The sequence below is a fragment of the Tachysurus fulvidraco genome, chromosome 7 (assembly GCF_022655615.1).
Source record: "Tachysurus fulvidraco isolate hzauxx_2018 chromosome 7, HZAU_PFXX_2.0, whole genome shotgun sequence".
NCBI lineage: Eukaryota > Metazoa > Chordata > Actinopteri > Siluriformes > Bagridae > Tachysurus > Tachysurus fulvidraco.
Genome location: NC_062524.1, coordinates 13,392,662 through 13,413,474, shown reverse-complemented (window position 1 = coordinate 13,413,474; position 20,813 = coordinate 13,392,662). Strand labels below are relative to the sequence as shown.

General features: G+C 40.8%; 2 protein-coding genes across 3 annotated transcripts in view; one reads left to right on the top strand and one right to left on the bottom strand.

Moving 5' to 3' along the window:
* Positions 1-14,603, bottom strand: part of rab5aa (RAB5A, member RAS oncogene family, a) — a 17,755-nt gene extending 3,152 nt beyond the window's left edge. Inside the window, exons 1-3 of one of the 2 annotated variants that reach the window (XM_027157418.2) lie at positions 14,484-14,603; positions 2,035-2,258; positions 909-1,060 (exon numbers count right to left, since the gene is read on the bottom strand). In XM_027157418.2, the coding sequence (XP_027013219.1) occupies positions 909-1,060; positions 2,035-2,200 (318 nt within the window). In that variant the 5' untranslated portion in view covers positions 2,201-2,258; positions 14,484-14,603. Of the gene's footprint in view, positions 1-908; positions 1,061-2,034; positions 2,259-14,393 lie in introns of both variants that reach the window. The other variant, XM_027157417.2, reaches the window with a different exon arrangement.
* A 4,176-nt stretch (positions 14,604-18,779) lies between these two features.
* LOC113649588 (uncharacterized mitochondrial protein AtMg00860-like) lies at positions 18,780-19,343 on the top strand. Its single transcript, XM_027157456.2, has one exon. The coding sequence runs from the start codon at positions 18,780-18,782 to the stop codon at positions 19,341-19,343; it is 564 nt and encodes a 187-aa protein (XP_027013257.1).
* The last annotated feature ends 1,470 nt before the right edge of the window (positions 19,344-20,813 follow it).

Here is a 20,813-nt window from a genome sequence, read left to right as displayed (position 1 = left end):
ATCTCGATGCCTCGCTGGTTGTTAAACGACAGCAGGAGTCTAAGAGAATTTCTTAGTGAACTAATTAAGAATTTACAGGTTTTATCTTGCTAGTTCACCAACATGCCTACTTTATATTGCTTTAACAAACCTACTTATTTGAAATAAAATAATCGAGAAACTGACTAGAAAGCTGTGTCATGTTCTTACTGAGGAGCCGCCTATAATAGACACGTTTAGCCTGCTAGCATTGCTCAGCTGACTCATCCATTTCTGGTGTCTGTTTGAGTGGCAACTCAGTCACTGTTAGGTCTGAACTAAATTATCAAGAGACTTGTGTGACTCCAGATCCTCTCTAGGATGGAAACACTTGGAGTTTCTATGAGATGTTTTTATTCACTCTGTCATCGCTTAGCATCGCTTAGTATCGCGGCTTAGCATTGATTCATTTGATCAATGAATCAGATCTTTTTTGCAGGTTTTGAGCACTTCACTTCTTGTTTATAAGGTTTAAAGTTAAAGAAGGCGTTAAAGACTTAGCAGAGACTGAGGGCTATGAAGTGAAAAGGTAGATTAACAGTCGGTATTTCAGTGAGACAGCATTGCTAGATGTGTTTGATTGTACAGATAATTGTGTCGTTGTCCTTCAAAATCCCTATTGGAAGGTTGTGAGATCAGATCACCGGTCCACTGCTGGGCCCCTGAGCAAGGCCCTTAATCCTCAATTGCTCAGTTGTATAAAATGAGATAAAATGTAAGTCTCTCTGGATAAGTGTGTCTGCTAAATGCTGGAAATGTAGATGTAAATTATTAAGTTTGTGTATAACATTTAGCAGGAGGACACACACACAGACACACACACACCACTTTTGTTTAAGAATCAGAAAACCTGCAATAAAAGTATAATGACCGCCGGTCCAGTGACTCACTTCATTGGTGATATCGTAGACCACAATAGCAGCCTGAGCTCCTCTGTAGTACATGGGGGCGAGGCTGTGGTAGCGCTCCTGCCCGGCTGTGTCCCAAATCTCAAACTTCACTGTCGTGTCATCCAGGCACACCATTTGTGTCAGGAAGGCCGCTGTGCACAGTAACAAGCAGAAACGAGCAAAGTCCACTTTTAAAACCGATAACAAATCTTACTTAAAAATCAGGTGAGTAAAAATAAATAAATAAAAGGGATAAATATCATTTAATTTTACTTTGAGAGCTGCTTTGAGACAAAGTCCATTGTTAAAAGCACTATACACATAAACAAATACAATTTTATTGAATTAAAATTTTTGTTAAGGTTGCAGCTTTATGTATTTATTTTATCATGTTCTACACATCTTCTAACGTGGTGACACCTTGACACCCCACGTGACCTCGACCTGTCACCAACATCCAAGCAATTTTTATCGTGGCACGGTCTACCTCCAACCAATCACATTCTGATTTACTCGCACTATCACAGTGTAAAACGATTAAAAACAAAAAAAAACAAAAACACTTGTCGCAGATTCGATTGGTCAGCGCCACGAGACCGTTGTCCAATTGGCTGGAGTAGACGGTGGGCGGAGTCCACCTATTTGTGGATTCTTGTGCACGTCTTGATGTTAGAAATGTTTCAAATACACAAATGCACAGAACGCAATCCACAAATGCGTGCAGTGATTCACAATTGCACAGAACGCGATTCACAAATGAGCAGGAAGCCATTCACAAATAAATACAATTAAATATATATTTATAAAAAAAAATTTATTTGCAAATCCCATTTTATTTATTTGTGAATTTCATTTCTTTTTGTGAAATTTGTAACATATATTTACGGTTTGCTTATTGTGCATTTGTTGATTTAAAAAATATTTGTGAAACTCTTTATATTTATTTGTGGATCATAGTATATTTATTCAGAATAACGAAACAATTCTGACCCCATACATGTCTCTCTCTCTCACACACACACACACACACATACACACACACACACACACACACACACACACACACATGCACACACATGCACACACATGCACACACATGCACACACATGCACACACAGTCCCTTACCTCCTATTGTACTCTCCTGAAACTCATGGAACTGGCCCTTAACAAAACGCAGCACGAGACTTGATTTGCCCACTGCAGACTCTCCCAGCAGCACTAGTTTGAACTGGCAGATCTTATTGGCCGCATTGGAACCGCTGGGCCGAGTCGCCGCTCCCCGATTGGCCATGACAGCTGAAGGTCCCCTTCTCTTCAGGAACACTCACTCTGTACTGCTACAGGAAGAGCTTTATAAAAAAGAGAGAGAGAGAAAGGAGTTTTCATGTAGACCAACAGTCTGGAGGTTTCAGCTCACTCATCATCATACAGGTGTAGGATTCTGACTCTAATCCAGTTCTACACTATTACACCTACAGCTCAAACCTACTGTACTGAAAATGACATCAACAGACGACAATACAAAGCTGGGAATGTTCGTGTTCAGATCAATTTTAAATACATTAATTCATTCATTCATTTTCTACCGCTTATCTCAGGCATCATCAGGCATCAAGGCAGGATACACCCTGGACGGAGTGCCAACCCATCGCAGGGCACACACACACTCTCATTCACTCACACACATACACTACAGACAATTTTCCAGAGATTCCAATCAACCTACCATGCATGTCTTTGGACCGGGGGAGGAAACATGCAAACTCCACACACACAAGGTGGAGGTGTCAATTTATATTTTAATAATTTAAAATGTAAAATTATAATCTGGAGAAAAAACAAAAATCAATATCACCAACTCTTAACTGTGCTAACAGGCAAACTATCAGATACGTAAAAGCTCATTCATACATGTATGTGAAACGCATTATTTCATTTTAAAAATCTAAATATTTTTTAATAAATTTCTGAAATAAAAATTTGGGGTTAAGCACTTATATCACCATTAACTTATAACAGTAGACAGACAGAAGGTTTAATCTTTTCTTGACGGGATCATTTCTTGTATATAACGAGATTAAAGAATGAAGTGAACAAAAACACTTTTTGTGAACTTCTTGGAGCACTGTTGAGCAGTCAATGGAGTAAGACGTGTGATTCGAGACTCCTGCAGAGTTCATGGCAATTGTTATTTTATATCCCATTTTAGATTATCTTTTTGATATATTTACCCCATGATATTTTCTTAAAGCCTTTTTAAGCCACTTGGACATAGTGTCATGGCTGGTAAGACATCTAAAACCCGTGCCACAGTGACCCAACAACTGCTAAGTTTGTTAAAGCGAGACATTGCTGAGATTTTTAAAACTGAACTTCGTGCGGCACTGGGTGATGATTTATTAGAGCTGACCCATAGTCGGTAAAAACACAGCTGGTGAATGATAAGGCCGCTTCAGACGCAGAGTTAGCTACACTCAGAGGTACAGTGGGAGAAATGGGGGATTCTCTCTCCGTCTGTACTGATGATGTAGCTGAGCTTAAAAACAAACTCACACATTTAACTCCACGGTTTTGTTGTGTGAGGACCGCGACGGAATAAAAGGATATTCGGGATTCCTGAGGATACCGTCATTAACACTTATGGTTGTCTGTACACTGATGAAGGAAGCTTTTAAACTGGATGAAACACTGCTGTTGGACCATGCACATAGAACCTCTCAGCTGAAGCCCAAACACGGTGAGCGACCGCGTACTGTTATTGCCAGTTTTCACTATTATTGCGACTGTGAGAATGTTCTACCGTGTGCCAGAGAGAGACGACAAGATTGCTGGGGAGAAATAAAGATGTCTGTTTTCCTCAACCACACGGCCAAGGTGGCCCGGGATCTAGCCGCCTTTACTGAGGTCAGGAGGCAACTGCACGGCCTGGAAGCGATTCGTTATGGTCTTTTCTGACCGGCTCGACTGCGGATTACATATAAAGGTGTGGAAAAAGACTTTGTCTCTGCAGAAGAGGCCAAGAAGTATATAAAAACGATGAACAGTGGGTACCATTTTATTCTGCAGTAATATGGTAATATCAGTGTGTGTGTTTACTTCCTGTTTATATAATGGGGTTTACATTAATAGAATTGCCTACTCTTCAGTTTTAAGACTCTGTGGGTTATCTATCTCTACTGCAGCTTAAACTCAGGCTATTCTCCGAGTTGATGTCACAATCCCGTGGCATCAATGTTTTTTCTCTCTTGTTAATGTGCTTGCAAAGCACATTCTTATTCTCTTGCATACTTATTATTATTATTTTTATTTTTATTATTATTATTATTATTATTATTATTATTATTATTAATGTGCTTGCAAAGCACATTCTTATTCTCTTGCATACTTATTATTAATGTGCTTGCAAAGCACATTCTTATTCTCTTGCATACTTATTATTATTAATGTGCTTGCAAAGCACATTCTTATTCTCTTGCATACTTATTATTATTATTATTCTACTTCTTCTTCTTCTGCTTCTTCTTCCGGACAGCTTTTGTCCTAGACCCATAAATGAGGTATCAAATCGACCGGCTCATAGAGGAGAGGTGTGCTATAGGTTTTATGAGCGAACAGAATTCCAGAATTCCCAGTATGGAAGCTCAAAGGGGTGTTTTTTCCCCATAGACTTGAATGGGGAATTCTTAAAATCTCTCTGTAGATGTGCTAACATCCAAAAGAGGGCAGCAGACACCAGTGAATCTGTGTAAAGGTCTTTAAAGCTTGTTGCTATATTTCACAGTGAGCTTCAGTTTCATTTCTCTTATATATATATATATATATATATATAGATATATATATATATATATATATATATATATATGAACTGCTGTGTGTTTCGGTCAGAAACGCATTTTGGATTAAAGCGTTTTGGATTAAAAGGCTTACATATTCCAGTTCCTTAGACTCTTGGGGATTTTTTACAAGCATTTGTTTTGAAAAATAAAGTGAGAGCCAAAAACAAAGGACGGAAGTGGATTGTTGTTTACACATTTCGGTCAGAAACGCGTTTTGGATTAAAAGGCTTACATATTCCTTAGACTCTTGGGGATTTTTTCAAGCATTTGTTTTGGAAAATATTACCCCAGTGAAGAAAGGTAAGCGCCGCCTATTTCCGGTGACTATCAACTTGGATTAAATTAGTATGATGGCTATAAATCGCATTATGCTTTGTGTGTGGGCTTAATAAAAACCAGAGAGTCTAAGCTTTCAAACAATATAACATTCAACCGTGTATTTAGAGGTTTAATGCTTAAAACTAGTGGTGGCGTGCCTTGGACAGCACGGCGGTCACATATGTTGTTGTTTCTGCCATTTGTATAACTTTTTGTTGTTTTCAACTATCAGTGTAGTTTTAATTTTTTTATTTATTTCAGTTTAAACTAATGTCCTTTTAAGAGCAGCAATGACTCTTATAAGAGCCACCCATTAATTCAGATTAAGATAAGAATGACTTTAATATAATATGGCTTGGGTACTGTTAGACTCGCCATTCTTCACATTAGTGAATTAATACATAAAACCGCAAAGGCTTTCTCGTGTTCCCGAATGGAGTTAAAGCGAGACATTGCTGAGATTTTTAAAACTGAACTTCGTGCGGCACTGGGTGATGATTTATTAGAGCTGACCCATAGTCGGTAAAAACACAGCTGGTGAATGATAAGGCCGCTTCAGACGCAGAGTTAGCTACACTCAGAGGTACAGTGGGAGAAATGGGGGATTCTCTCTCCGTCTGTACTGATGATGTAGCTGAGCTTAAAAACAAACTCACACATTTAACTCCACGGTTTTGTTGTGTGAGGACCGCGACGGAATAAAAGGATATTCGGGATTCCTGAGGATACCGTCATTAACACTTATGGTTGTCTGTACACTGATGAAGGAAGCTTTTAAACTGGATGAAACACTGCTGTTGGACCATGCACATAGAACCTCTCAGCTGAAGCCCAAACACGGTGAGCGACCGCGTACTGTTATTGCCAGTTTTCACTATTATTGCGACTGTGAGAATGTTCTACCGTGTGCCAGAGAGAGACGACAAGATTGCTGTGGGAGAAATAAAGATGTCTGTTTTCCTCAACCACACGGCCAAGGTGGCCCGGGATCTAGCCGCCTTTACTGAGGTCAGGAGGCAACTGCACGGCCTGGAAGCGATTCGTTATGGTCTTTTCTGACCGGCTCGACTGCGGATTACATATAAAGGTGTGGAAAAAGACTTTGTCTCTGCAGAAGAGGCCAAGAAGTATATAAAAACGATGAACAGTGGGTACCATTTTATTCTGCAGTAATATGGTAATATCAGTGTGTGTGTTTACTTCCTGTTTATATAATGGGGTTTACATTAATAGAATTGCCTACTCTTCAGTTTTAAGACTCTGTGGGTTATCTATCTCTACTGCAGCTTAAACTCAGGCTATTCTCCGAGTTGATGTCACAATCCCGTGGCATCAATGTTTTTTCTCTCTTGTTAATGTGCTTGCAAAGCACATTCTTATTCTCTTGCATACTTATTATTATTATTTTTATTTTTATTATTATTATTATTATTATTATTATTATTATTATTATTATTATTATTAATGTGCTTGCAAAGCACATTCTTATTCTCTTGCATACTTATTATTAATGTGCTTGCAAAGCACATTCTTATTCTCTTGCATACTTATTATTATTAATGTGCTTGCAAAGCACATTCTTATTCTCTTGCATACTTATTATTATTATTATTCTACTTCTTCTTCTTCTGCTTCTTCTTCCGGACAGCTTTTGTCCTAGACCCATAAATGAGGTATCAAATCGACCGGCTCATAGAGGAGAGGTGTGCTATAGGTTTTATGAGCGAACAGAATTCCAGAATTCCCAGTATGGAAGCTCAAAGGGGTGTTTTTTCCCCATAGACTTGAATGGGGAATTCTTAAAATCTCTCTGTAGATGTGCTAACATCCAAAAGAGGGCAGCAGACACCAGTGAATCTGTGTAAAGGTCTTTAAAGCTTGTTGCTATATTTCACAGTGAGCTTCAGTTTCATTTCTCATATATATATATATATATATATATATATATATATATATATATATATATATATATATATATGAACTGCTGTGTGTTTCGGTCAGAAACGCATTTTGGATTAAAGCGTTTTGGATTAAAAGGCTTACATATTCCAGTTCCTTAGACTCTTGGGGATTTTTTACAAGCATTTGTTTTGAAAAATAAAGTGAGAGCCAAAAACAAAGGACGGAAGTGGATTGTTGTTTACACATTTCGGTCAGAAACGCGTTTTGGATTAAAAGGCTTACATATTCCTTAGACTCTTGGGGATTTTTTCAAGCATTTGTTTTGGAAAATATTACCCCAGTGAAGAAAGGTAAGCGCCGCCTATTTCCGGTGACTATCAACTTGGATTAAATTAGTATGATGGCTATAAATCGCATTATGCTTTGTGTGTGGGCTTAATAAAAACCAGAGAGTCTAAGCTTTCAAACAATATAACATTCAACCGTGTATTTAGAGGTTTAATGCTTAAAACTAGTGGTGGCGTGCCTTGGACAGCACGGCGGTCACATATGTTGTTGTTTCTGCCATTTGTATAACTTTTTGTTGTTTTCAACTATCAGTGTAGTTTTAATTTTTTTATTTATTTCAGTTTAAACTAATGTCCTTTTAAGAGCAGCAATGACTCTTATAAGAGCCACCCATTAATTCAGATTAAGATAAGAATGACTTTAATATAATATGGCTTGGGTACTGTTAGACTCGCCATTCTTCACATTAGTGAATTAATACATAAAACCGCAAAGGCTTTCTCGTGTTCCCGAATGGAGTAGGGAATAGTGATTCTGTTTAGCATGCAAGAGTTTCGCGGTTCGAATCCACCCTTGGACAGTATTTTTTTCTAACACTTTATAATAAAGGTTCATTAGTTGACATGTTGTTGTTTCTTCCATTTGTATAACTTTTTGTTGTTTTCAACTATCTGTGTAGTTTTTATAATTTTTTATTTCACTTTAAACTAATGTCCTTTTAAGAGCAGCAACGGCTCTTTTAAGAGCCACCCATTAATTCAGATTAAGATAAGAATGACTTTAATATAATATAGCTTGGGTCTCCTCACATTAACATAATTATTTTTTAAACATATGACACATGTATATCACAAAGAATGATAAGAATGACTTTAATATAATAAAGCTTGGGTACTGTTAGAATCGCCATTCTTCACATTAGTGAACTAATACATAAAACCGCAAAGGTTTTCTCGTGTTCCTGAATGGAGTAGGGGATAGCGATTCTGTTTAGCATGCAAGAGTTTCGTGGTTCGAATCCACTCTTGGACAGTATTTTTTTTTTCTAACACTTTATAATAAAGGTTCATTAGTTGACATTAGTTACCACATTACTTAACATGAACTAATAATGAACTGCACTTCTACAGCATTTATTAATTTTGTTCATGTTAATTTCAACATTTACTAATACATTATTAACACCGTGTTAACATTACTTAACATACTGTGAACTAACATGAACAAAGAATAAACTTTATTTTAACAAAGATTACTAAATACAATAATTTATTGCTCATGGTTAGTAAATGTTAGTTAATACATTACATTTGAACTAATGATCCTTATTGTAACGTGATTATCTTTTTTCCCAGTAAAATCACTGATTGATGCTTTAGTTCAAGGTCTTCATGGTGCTTGTTTCAGGAAAAGATAAATGGATTTTCAGGTGTGCTCTTTTGTTGCAGGTGAGAAACTAGTCTGCAAATATAACCACAGTAACTGTGCAGCCATACCCTGGGAAACCATGTAGTGCACCTTACGAACCATATTGCAATATAAAGAAGCCATATCTCAGTTACACAACATAAAACACTCAGCACGATGAGGGGAACTGACGTCACATGTAGCCCCGCCCCCAAAATTATCGAAATAAAAAATTTAGCACAACATGGAGATGTGACATATCAAAACACTCAGCACGATGAGGGGAACTTGCCACGTGCAAGCACTTTCACATTTTCTTTAGGAAATGTACCTTTCTAGTTTTTGTATAGTTGTCTCCCTTTTGGAGACCTTTTTTTTCCCTTTCTATTCCCTTTTTTTCCCTTTTTTCATCTTTTTCTGGGTTGTGTATATATTCATGGGTCTGCGTGTGTGTGTGTGTGTGTATTTGTTACAATTCATGTGTACTTAAATGAGTACTGTTAAGTTGAATTCCGGTAATCCTGGTGTAGGCCCATCTGTTCGTTTCACTAGCTGGAATATATGTGGCATGGGTAGCCCATCTAAACATGGTAAAGTTTTTAGCCATTTGAAACAGCTTAATTCTGACAGTGTTTTTGCAAGAAACTCATCTCAAATCTAAAGATCATTGTAGGCTGCAGGCTTCTTGGATAGGGCATGTCTTTCATTCTAACTTTAACTCTAAATCAAGAGGAGTTGCTATCTTGATCAGTAAAAATATTCAGTTCTACCTGATGTTATTGCTGATAGAAATGGCAGATACCTTATGGTTGTAGGCATGTTAATGCAAACAAAGGTGCTGCTGGTAAATGTCTATGCACCTAACTTTGATGATGTTGAATTTGCCAACAGATTACTTAGTAACATTAATCATTTCAATTCTCATTTGTTGATTTTTGAAGGTGATTTGAACTGTGTACTTGACCCAGTCCTAGATAGATCTAGTTCACGACCAATATTTCAGTCAGCTTTGTCAAAATCTTTTTCTGACTTTATGAATCAGAATGGGTTGGTTGACTCTTGGAGAGTTTGTAATCCTCCCTCCCTCCCTCACTCACTCACTCATTTTCTACCGATTATACGAACTACCACGGGTCACGGGGAGCCTGTGCCTATCTCAGGCGTCATCGGGCATCAAGGCAGGATACACCCTAGACGGAGTGCCAACCCATCGCAGGGCACACACACACACTCATTCACTCACGCAATCACACGCTATGGACAATTTTCCCAGAGATGCCAATCAACCTACCATGCATGTCTTTGGACCGGGGGAGGAAACCGGAGTACCCGGAGGAAACCCCGAGGCTCGGGGAGAACATGCAAACTCCGCGCACACACAAGGGGGAGGCGGGAATCGAACCCTGACCCTGGAGGTGAACGTGCTAAACACTAACATGCTAACCCTGGAGGTGAACGTGCTAACCACTAAGCAACTGTGCCCCCCAGTTCATAATCCTTTAATTAAGAAACTTTTTCTCCTTTTTCTCTCAGGTTCACCAGTCATACTCAAGAATAGATTATTTCTTCATAGATAACAGCTTGAACTCCTCTGTTGCTGCCGTTGATTAATCAAGTATTTTAATATCAGATCATGCACCACTATTTATGGATATTCAGCTGTCCACAAAGAGATCTACCCCCCCCCCCCCCGCCAATTTGGAGATTTAATTCTCTATTGTTGGCAGATAATACATTTTGTGAATTTCTGTCTAATTCTTTTGATGAGTTTCTCCTTTTTAATCAGAACAAACTTACATCATCATCCTTACTTTGGGAGTCACTGAAGGCTTTCCTTAGGGGGCAGATTATTTCATACTCCTCACAGTATAATAAAAAACATAAGGCCAAGCTTACAGAACTCACTTCTGCTATTGGTATCCTTGACCTAGAGTGTGCATCCAATCCCTCCCCAAAACTGTTTAAGAAACGTCTTAACCTTAAGCCAGAATTTGATCTCATCTCCGCTAAGGAAGTAGAGCGATTCTTATTGCAGACACGCGGCACTTACTATGAACATGGGGATAGAGCGAATCGACTATTGGCTCACCAAGTGAAACGTCAATCTGCCTCACATTTGATACCTAAAATTAATAATCATGTTAATGTAATTGGTACAGACCCAGTAGAAATTAATGCCACATTCAAATTGTTTTACACCTCATTGTATAAATCTTAATTTCCTGCTGATACTGCTATTATGAATCAGTTTTTGGACAATCTTGAAAACCCTACCATTAATTCTTACCGTGTACAAGAACTAGATGCCCCACTCTCCCTTGAAGAAATAAAATTCTTGATTAAAGCGATGAGGTCCAATAAAGCCCCGGGACCTGATGGGTATCCTATTGAGTTCTTCAAAAAATTAGTTAATAAATTAGCACCTCTACTTCTTTCAGTGTTTAATGAATCCTTGGAAAATGGTTTGCTCCCAACTACTATGACCCAAGCTTCGATAGCTCTTCTATTGAAGAGTGACAAAGATCCAACTTTGTGTGGTTCCTATAGGCCTCGATCTTTGTTTAATGCTGATGTAAACGTTCTGGCAAAAACTATAGCTCTGTGCCTAGAGAGAGTGTTGGCCAGCATTATTTCTGAGGAGCAAAACGGTTTTATTAAGGGACGTCATTTATTTTTTAATACTCGCACTCTTTTAAATATTATTCATACAGTACATTCCAAAACAGTACCTGAGATTTCAACGGATGCCGAAAAAATCATTTGATAGGGTAGAGTGGGAGTATTTATTTGCTGTTTTAAAAAAATTAGATTTTGGTAATAAATGTATTAGTTGGGTGAAATTACTTCATACATCACCTCAAGCCAGCATTCAAACAAACAATGTGCGCTCAGTTTATTTTTCATTGAAACGTGGGACACGTCAGGGCTGCCTTCTCTCTCCATCTTTATTTGCCTTGACCATTGAACCATTGGTCATTTCATTACGATCCTCTACTTCATTTAAAGGCGTCACTGGGAACGGTATCGAACATAGGCTATCATTGTATGCAGATGATTTGTTGCTCTATATATCTGACCCTGTATCTGGTCTACCTGGTATCTTGTCCACTCTTGATACATTCAGCTCCTTTTCTGGATATAAATTACATTTTCAGAAGAGAGAATGTAATCCAATTAACACAACTGCTTTGCAACTTAAGCATCTGGACATGCCCTTCACAATCAGTCCCGCGAACTTTACTCCACTCATAACTAAGTCTGACATATTCTGGATTTCTGTGACCAATCTACCTCCAAAACAAAGGCTGCTTGGGAAGGAGACCTGGGACTTCAGCTTGGGGACGGGTGGTGGGATAGTGTTGTAAATGGCTTTGGTAATGTCTCATATGCTCGTCTCGCACTTATCCAGTTTAAAGTCATTTATAGGGTGCATTTTTCTAAACATAGATTGTCTCAAATTTACCCAGATGTCGATGACAAAAGTGACAGATGCTGTAGAGCACAATGCCACCCGAGTCACATGTTTTTTTTGTCCATGACTATATAATTATTGGTCGGGTTATTTCAGTACGATGTCCACTATTCTGGGACTACATTTGCAACCCTGCCCATTGATTGCTATATTTGGACTTCCAGATGAAGCATCTCAGTTAAACTCTATGCAAAAAGAAGTTATTAGCTTTACATCATTGTTGGCCAGATGTCGCCTTCTTCTTCAGTGGAAGTCCTCAGTCCCACCATCTCACTGGCTAAAGGATACAGCGTTTTTATTAGGCTTGAGAAAATTAAATATATGATAAGCGGTAATACCTCCAGGTTTTTTCATAAATGGCAACCGTTTATCTCATATTTCATAGGACTTCAGGTTTTGCTGGATTAGGTTTTCTTTTCTTTTGTAAAATTAAAATTATTGGTACTCGATAATTAAAAAGGGCAGGTTTGCTTACGTATAAATCACCTGGGGTGGGCGGGTGCTGGGTGGTTTGTTTTCTGATTTTCCTTTTTTACTTCCTTTTTATTATTGTTATTCTTGTAATTCTTTTACTTTACTCCTTTTTCATGTAAAACCAAAATTGGATTCTGTATTGTTATTTGATTTTGTTTGCAATAAAAAGATTTCGCAAAAACAAACTTCTCTGCTTCTGTATGTTCTCTTTAATCCTGTCAAATGCTCAGCTTTTGGTTTCGCTTTTCAGTACATTGTGGGTTAAGATATTTAACACCGCCCCCTAGTGTACAAATACAAGACTCACTGACTATGTGAAATTCAAACTTGAAACAAATTCACCTACAAGTCCATCATTACACGCCGAGCTGAGCTTTACGGGTCAGTCGTCTCCTGCTGGGTCAGAAAGACAGAAATCTGTCAGGTAAAGTCCATGAACTTTTTGATCGTCTCAACATCATCCTATCTCTCACACTCGCGCCGATCAGCACAAGGAATACGTTTTCAAACCAATCGAGATCCACCATGGACTGTCAGGAATTACTATTATTTCTCCTTATGCATCACAGTGCACAGAGTCTGAGGCACGAGGCTTAATCTTCAGGCATTTAAGGTTTTGCCTCAGGCTCATCAGGACAGTTGTTTAGAATTAGACGACATATCAACAACAAGAAGCTTTTACGTGTCTCTGTTTGCTTCAGAAAGCCTGTTCTCATGGCTTCAGTAAATAAGATATAATTAGGTTGCAAACAGGGTATGAGCCAATTCACAAGTCATCCTGTTTAACAAGTCTGTGGTTCCGGGGATTTAACAGCAATGAGAAATCTTATACCTATAAATACATATGTACAAATGTTAGAAAGAAGTGCAGTCCTGATGATAGTGATAAGTAAACTGACATTTCCTGTAAAAGCTTTCCAGATCGTTCCTCCGGATCTGAAACAGATATAAAATGTCTCAGTGACTGTGGCATTGTTGTGCCACATGGTCTGGTTTGTGTACATTAGAACCTGCTGAGCTCCTGTGGAGTTTAACACATAACAGTCTGTATAGAGTTTATATAGAATGGTGCAACAAACCTTAAAACATCCAGTAAGTGTCAGTTTGTTCATACCTTGTTGAGAGAGACGTTAAAGCGAAACACCCCAAGTTGACAGAACGGCTACACTGACTCAAACAAACACTCTTTATAACTGTGCTGAACAGAAAGGCATCTCGGGACACGGATCCTTGACGCAGATGGACAAGAACAGCCAATCAGGTTGATTTAAGCAAGTTGCTGTATCAGGAGTGGGTCTGTGCCTCTACACACAGCATGGACACACAGCATGGACACATAGAGCAGGAACACTGATCATCAGGACACACAGCATGGACACATGGAGCTGGAACACGGTCAGTGCACATCATCAGGACACACAGCATGGACAAACACACCAACACACATCATCAGGACACACAGCATCAGGACACACTTCATCAGGACACACAGCATCAGGACACACAGCATCAGGACACACAGCATCAGGACACACAGCATCAGGACACACAGCATCAGGACACACAGCCACCATTAAAAACATCGCACTGTCACACAGCTCTCTCGGCTTTACCGTCCAGTTTCACACACAAATCAGAGTAAACACGCATCTTATCTTATCGCTGTAACATCACGTGTAGATCCACTGCACTCGGTCTGATATTTCCTGTCACTAAGGCTAACATGCTAACAGGCTAACCTGACAGACTGAACTGCGACACCACATTAACACCATGATATCTTTTACCTGGATGACAGCAGACACGCAGTTGTGACACGTGACGTGGGGATAATTGCGTGTTTCTCTGGGACGTTACAGTGAGTGGACATTAATTACCAGCTCCGAACTCGTCCCCTTTCTTTGCTCTGTCTCTTCTCTCTACTTCCCTTTTAGAACCAAAACACAAACAACAACTTCCGCCCCTCTTTGCTACGTCAGACTGCACCATAGAATCTACCCCTAGATGTCGCCTTGGCTACGGCAGTAGATTAGAACAAATGCGTCAATAGAGCCGCCATCTTGGTACAGGGGACCCCCTCCTCTTAATGCATCAGCGTCAATGTAGGCAAAGGGAAATAAAATCACCATAAATCGTCATGAATGGCATTTTCTAGTTTTTTGGTTCGTTTCAACGGTCAGACATGTATTTATCATTGAGTCCAGAGAAAATTTAAGGTTTTGATATGAAGATAATCTACTTTTTCACAATATAATGCTGACGTCTGTTTATCACTTAGGAATCTACAAAGATTCAGATTATTTTATTTAATGCCATGTCAGCAATCAAAGCTATTTTCAAGGCAAAAATTTACAATTACAAAAACACAAATATCATATAAATACAATTAAAGCAAAACAAACATAAACAGCAAGTCATATTATACATTTTTTTATTTTAATTAACATAGGGTAAAAAAAAATCCAAAACCTTTTCAGGCATAATGTCATTAAATATGTCCTTAAGTGAAGTAACTTGATAAAAGAGCATTCTGCTTGTGTTAAGTCCAGGACAATCTAATAAAATATGTTTGACAGATAAGGGAATCTTACAAAACATACATAAAGTTGGGTCTTTTCACCTTTAAGCAAAAAAAGTATGGGTGAATTTTTAATGTCCTTATTAAGAGCTTCGTAATCTACAAACGTTGTTGGTTTTCCTAACTGTCAAAAACTAAAGGGTAACTAACATGGATTAGCTGCGGTCGTTAACCAAGGACTGAAACAAACCAACGTAACCAGAAATATAATTTCGTACCATTCAATATCATAAAACACATTCTCACTTTTGAAGTGTAATCCCTTGCTGTCTGGTTTTTAGATTGCGTTTGTTTGAACATCCAAACCTAGCACAAACGTTCAGCATCGTCCATGAATTTGAAGACCCCTGTGCCAAGATGGCAGCGGTTTTGACCTAGGTTAATCTATGTTCAGACTGCTTGTCAGCACAAGACTGTTAATGATTATGCTATTGTTGATAGTGTGACGCATGGTGGTCTAACCATTGTCTATTTTTATACAGATAATACTGGGGGGCATGGTGGCTTAGTGGTTAGCACGTTCGCCTCACGCCTCCGCCTTGTGTGTGGAGTTTGCATGTTCTCCTTGTGCCTCGGGGGTTTCCTCCGGGTACTCCGGTTTCCTCCCTCAGTCCAAAGACATGCATCATAGGTTGATTGGCATCTCTGGAAAATTGTCCGTAGTGTGTGAGTGTGTGAGTGAATGAGAGTGTGTGTGTCCCCTGTGATGGGTTGGCACTCCGTCCGGGGTGTATCCTGCCTCGATGCCCGATGACGCCTGAGATAGGCACAGGCTCCCCGTGACCCGAGAAGTTCGGATAAGCGGTAGAAAATGAATGAATGAATGAATGAATGAATACCACTGACCATCACACCCACGTGTGTGATACACTGTGTACCACTGATAGGGTTGCAAAGGGGTGGAAAGTTTCTGGTAATTTTCTGGTAAATTTCCAGAAACTTTCCACTGGAACTTAATCTGGGGAATTTTGGAAATATTGCAAATTGGAAACTTTACCAGAATTTATGGAAATTTAAGGGAATTTATGGGAATATGCAGGAATTTATGGAAATTTATGGGAATTTACAGGAATTTATGGGAATTATTTGGAAATATTGGGAAATGTATATAAACTATATTATATACAAACATAAATAAACATTTTGTTTGGTCATAAGCAGACATGCATGCAAGGTAATACAAATTTTAAAAATGATGTCTTGGCTGATTTAATTGTAAAGTAAAACTTTAATTGATTCTTTCATTGAGCATAATAACACAAAAGCATAATAAACTTAATAATTGTAATAAACATATTTCCCTATGATTTTTGGAGCAGATTTCTGTGAGACTTGGTTTATAGTTTAATGCTTTTATGTTGTAGAGATGAGTGTTTAATGTTAAGGGTTAAGGGACTGCAATGTTTTGTGCTTATGGTTTATGGTTCAGTGTTTAAGGTATATGGCTTAGTGATTAGGGTGTAGGGCTTTTAGGTGGTTCACTTAAAGCAATAGTTTACATACACCAACACACACATTATCATGCATAGTGTCAGGGAGCTCCCTGATTCTTCTCCCGTGCATGCCCGTCTGCAAGGAGCTGCTCGCCAGCTTACTAAATACTCACACCTGACTCTTGTTACACATTCATCACCCAACCATATATATATATATACCTCTCTCTCACCCTCACTCACCGTCCGTTATTATCTATGGTTCGGCTGTGCATTTATGTTCAGCTTCGCGCTTCTCCTAAGTGCTCCCCAAGATTTTACACAGACTGCTCATCATTCTAACTCAGGACTTTGTGTGCCGCACTTCCACCGCGCACCACCGGATTACTCAGTGTTACTGCGAGTTACGTGCTTTTCCTGAATAAACTCTGTTTGCTTTTACTCCGGCTTCCGCCTCAGTGTCTCGCATAACAGAATAACGGACCTAAAATTAAAAGGGAACAACAAGGAAGGGACCATCCACTCTTACCTGACGATGGAGAACCGACCCAGCACCTCCTCCGACCCGGTTCGGGATCTCATCACCGCGCTTCAAGCCGCTTTTCCATCCACCGCGGCTCGTCCTGACCCCCTCGTTATCAATGGCAGTCCCATGGCGCTCGCAGGAACTTTTTCGGGAGAAGCTTCAGCATGCCACAGCTTCCTGCTCCAGGTGAACCTCTACATGGAGATGCAGCTGCAGTGCTTTCCTTCCGAGCGGTCCAAGGTAGCGTTCTTGCTTTCACTCCTGTCCTGTCGGCGCTACTGGGGATATATCGGCAGGGTCTTTCTCCAGAGATTAAACAGGCAATGGCAATATGGGATGACACTACGGGATTGGAGGACTCCACTAGGAAATCCATCGGCCTTTCTCAGCGGCTGGCGGCGTGCCACCCCATGTCACCAACCCCAGGGGCCCAACCTGGACTAACTACCGCCTCCGACACCGAACCAATGCAGCTGGGTTCTCAGAGACTGTCCCGGAGGGAAAAGAACAACCGCCCGGCTTCTGGCAAATGCCTGTATTGTGGGAACCCACGCCACTCCATAGCCAGATGCGCCACGCGTCCAGCTCATGCAGCGGTGAATACAGTGGAGTTTCCTACAGACACCTCTACTCTGTCCACACTCATGGTGACACTTCTAACTCCCGCTCTCTCTCTCTCTCTGTGGATGCTCTGGTGGACTCCGCCTCGGCAGGAAACTTCATCTCTCAAGCCTGCCTCAACAGCTTACGGCTCCCCCGAGAGAGGGGTTCCCAGGACTTAGCCATCCAGACCATCCAGGGATGCCCACTGGGTCGGGGCTGGGTTAAGTACTGTGTGCCAGTAGTGACTCTACAGGTGGGGCTGGGGGTGCTCGACGATTCAACCGTCAGCATGATCCTGGGAAGGCCCTGGCTAAAACAACATGCCCCAACATGCTCCTGGGACCCCTGAGACGTTCTGCGATGGAGTACACACTGCCTGGAATACTACCTCTCCCAGCTTCCATCAAGGGTCCCCAAAGCCATGGTAGGTGCTACCAGGGTGGAAGAAGCCACAACATCGAAGCAGGCAGAGATCCCCAAGGAGTATCAGGCCTTCAAGGACGTGTTCTGTGCCCAGACGGCTACTCGTCTCCCCCCTCACCGGCTCGGGGACTGCTGCATTGACCTGCTTCCCGGGGCTAAGCTGCCCAAGGGCCGAGTCTACCCCCTTTCCACTCCAGAACATCAGGCGATGGAGGAATACATCCAGCAGGCTCTCCAGCAGGGATTCATCACCAAATCATCCTCCCCGGCTGTCTCGAGCTCTTTCTTTGTGGGGAAGAAGGACGGGGGCCTGCATCCTTGCACAGATTACCGACAGCTGAACACCCAGATCTCTCCTCTTCCTTACCCTCTCCCGCTTGTTCCAGCAGCTCTGGAGGCCCTAAGGGAGGCGCGGGTGTTCACCAAACTCGATCTCCGGAGCACTTATAACCTAATACGCATCAGGAGGGGAGACTAGTGGAAGATCACCTTCATCATGCCCTCCGGACACTACAAATATTGGGTCATGCCGTACGGCCTATCCATCGCTCCAGCTGTGTTCCAGGGGTTCATGAACAAAGTGCTCTGACCCTACCTACAAAAGTACGTCATGGTTTACATCGATGACATCTTGATCTACTCTAAGAACGTGGAGGAGCACCATAACGACGTATGTGAGGTCCTAGGGGCACTTCGTTCCCAACAGCTCTACCTTAACCTCTCTAAGTGTGAGTTCCACCGTGAGGAGGTGAAGTTTCTGGGCTACGTCATCAGTGCACGGAGAATACAGATGGATGAAGGGAAGGTGAAAGCAGTAAAGAACTGGCCCGTCCTGGAGACGACTAAGGAACTCCAACGCTTCTTGGGCTTCGCAAACTTCTATCGTCGGTTCATCCAGGGTTACAGCCAGATCACCGCTCCCCTCACTTCTCTCCTCAGGGGTAAGGTACGGACCCTGAAGTGGACCAAAGAGGCCCAGGGGGCATTCAATGAGCTCCGCCAGCGCTTTTGCTCCGTCCCCGTGTTACGTCATCCAGACCCCCAGAGGCCCTTTGTGGTTGAGGTAGACGCCTTCTCGACGTGGGTGGGGGCCACTCTGTCCCAGTGGTCAGGTACCCCACCACAGCTCCACCCGTGCGCCTTCTTCTCACACAAGCTCTCAGAGGCGGAGTAGAACTACGACATTGGCAACCGTGAGCTTCTGGCTATAAAACTTGACCTGGACGAGTGGAGACACTGGTTGGAGGGCGCAGAGCACCCGTTTACCGTGGTCACCGACCACAAGAATCTCCAGTACCAGGAGGTACCCAGGGAGGCCGGGAGACTCAATCCCGGGCAGGCTCAGTTCTTCACTCGGTTCCGGTTTCACGTCACCTACCGAGCTGGGGCGCTTAAACTAGCTTTGCTAAACCTGCGCAATTTTGCATAAAATCTTTGGACCTCACACCTACCAGCACCCCTACAGCTCCATTGTTCTCCTCCTTTTGTTGTGCAAGCGGCCCCATCACCTGTGAGGCCTGGCTCATTTGCATTTGTTCACTCAGAGTAGCTCAGATCCAAGCCAGGCCAAACCTCTGTCTGTGACGGAAACCTTCAAGGCCTATCTATACAAAATAGTCTGTTTAATTTATATAAAAAATTGTGTGCTAAGGTTTGTCATTGCCATAGTACATATCATATTTATACAACCCTTGTGCAGACCTGGGGTCTATTTGACTCATCTGGAAAGTTTAATGTGTCATAACTTGGGTTTCCTTCCACACATTTGCCTGAAATTTACCAAGATTGTTCCAAATTATGAACTTTGCAAGTAAAATTAATCTTGTCCTCCCGGGTCAATTTGACCCGGCCACATTTAGTGGGGCAATTGGTCACACTTTTGCCCTTTTCAGCACAATGAACATACATACTGACACAAAAATGCACACTTAAAATGTCCACTAACACACGCACCCAAAACACACACACCACACACACACACCACACACACACACACACACACACACACACACACACACATACAAATTGGGCATTGCATCTCATTAGGCCTCCAGAAAAAAAAAAAAAAGCTACACATTTGTAAATATTTCACTTTTGAAATGCCTTTGCCAAGCAGAGGGCAAAATATGATGAAAAACACACACACACACACACACACACACACACACACACACACACACACACACACACACACACACACACAGATGTTGTGTTTTCATATTCAAATCATATTTGTTTTCTCTCTTTTATTCATGAATTTAGTTGCTTCAGTCAGCTTTGACCTGGGGATGTTTGACATACACCAGCCAGTGGTTATCCAAAATAATATTTAATAATTTCTGCTTATTTTACTTAAAATCATGGCATAATATTATGAGGTTTATTGTTTATAACTTAAATATAATAAAAAGCATAAGAGGTGTAAAGGAAGTTTTATTCACAATAAATTATGCCAAGTTTTTGAGTGGTGTGTGTGTGTGTGTGTGTGTGTGTGTGTGTGTGTGTGTGTGTGTGTGTGTGTGTGTGTGTGTGTGTGTAGCCCGTTTTTGGGTGATCAGATGGCATCTGGTAGGCAAAATAGACATAAGTGTAAAATGTTCAAAATATAAGCTGATCACACAGAATGGTGATCATTGTAGAATTT

Coding starts and splice junctions, on each gene's coding strand:
- LOC113649588 (XM_027157456.2), top strand. CDS start 18,780: ATGGTTTACATCGATGACATCTTGATCTACTCTAAGAACGTGGAGGAG.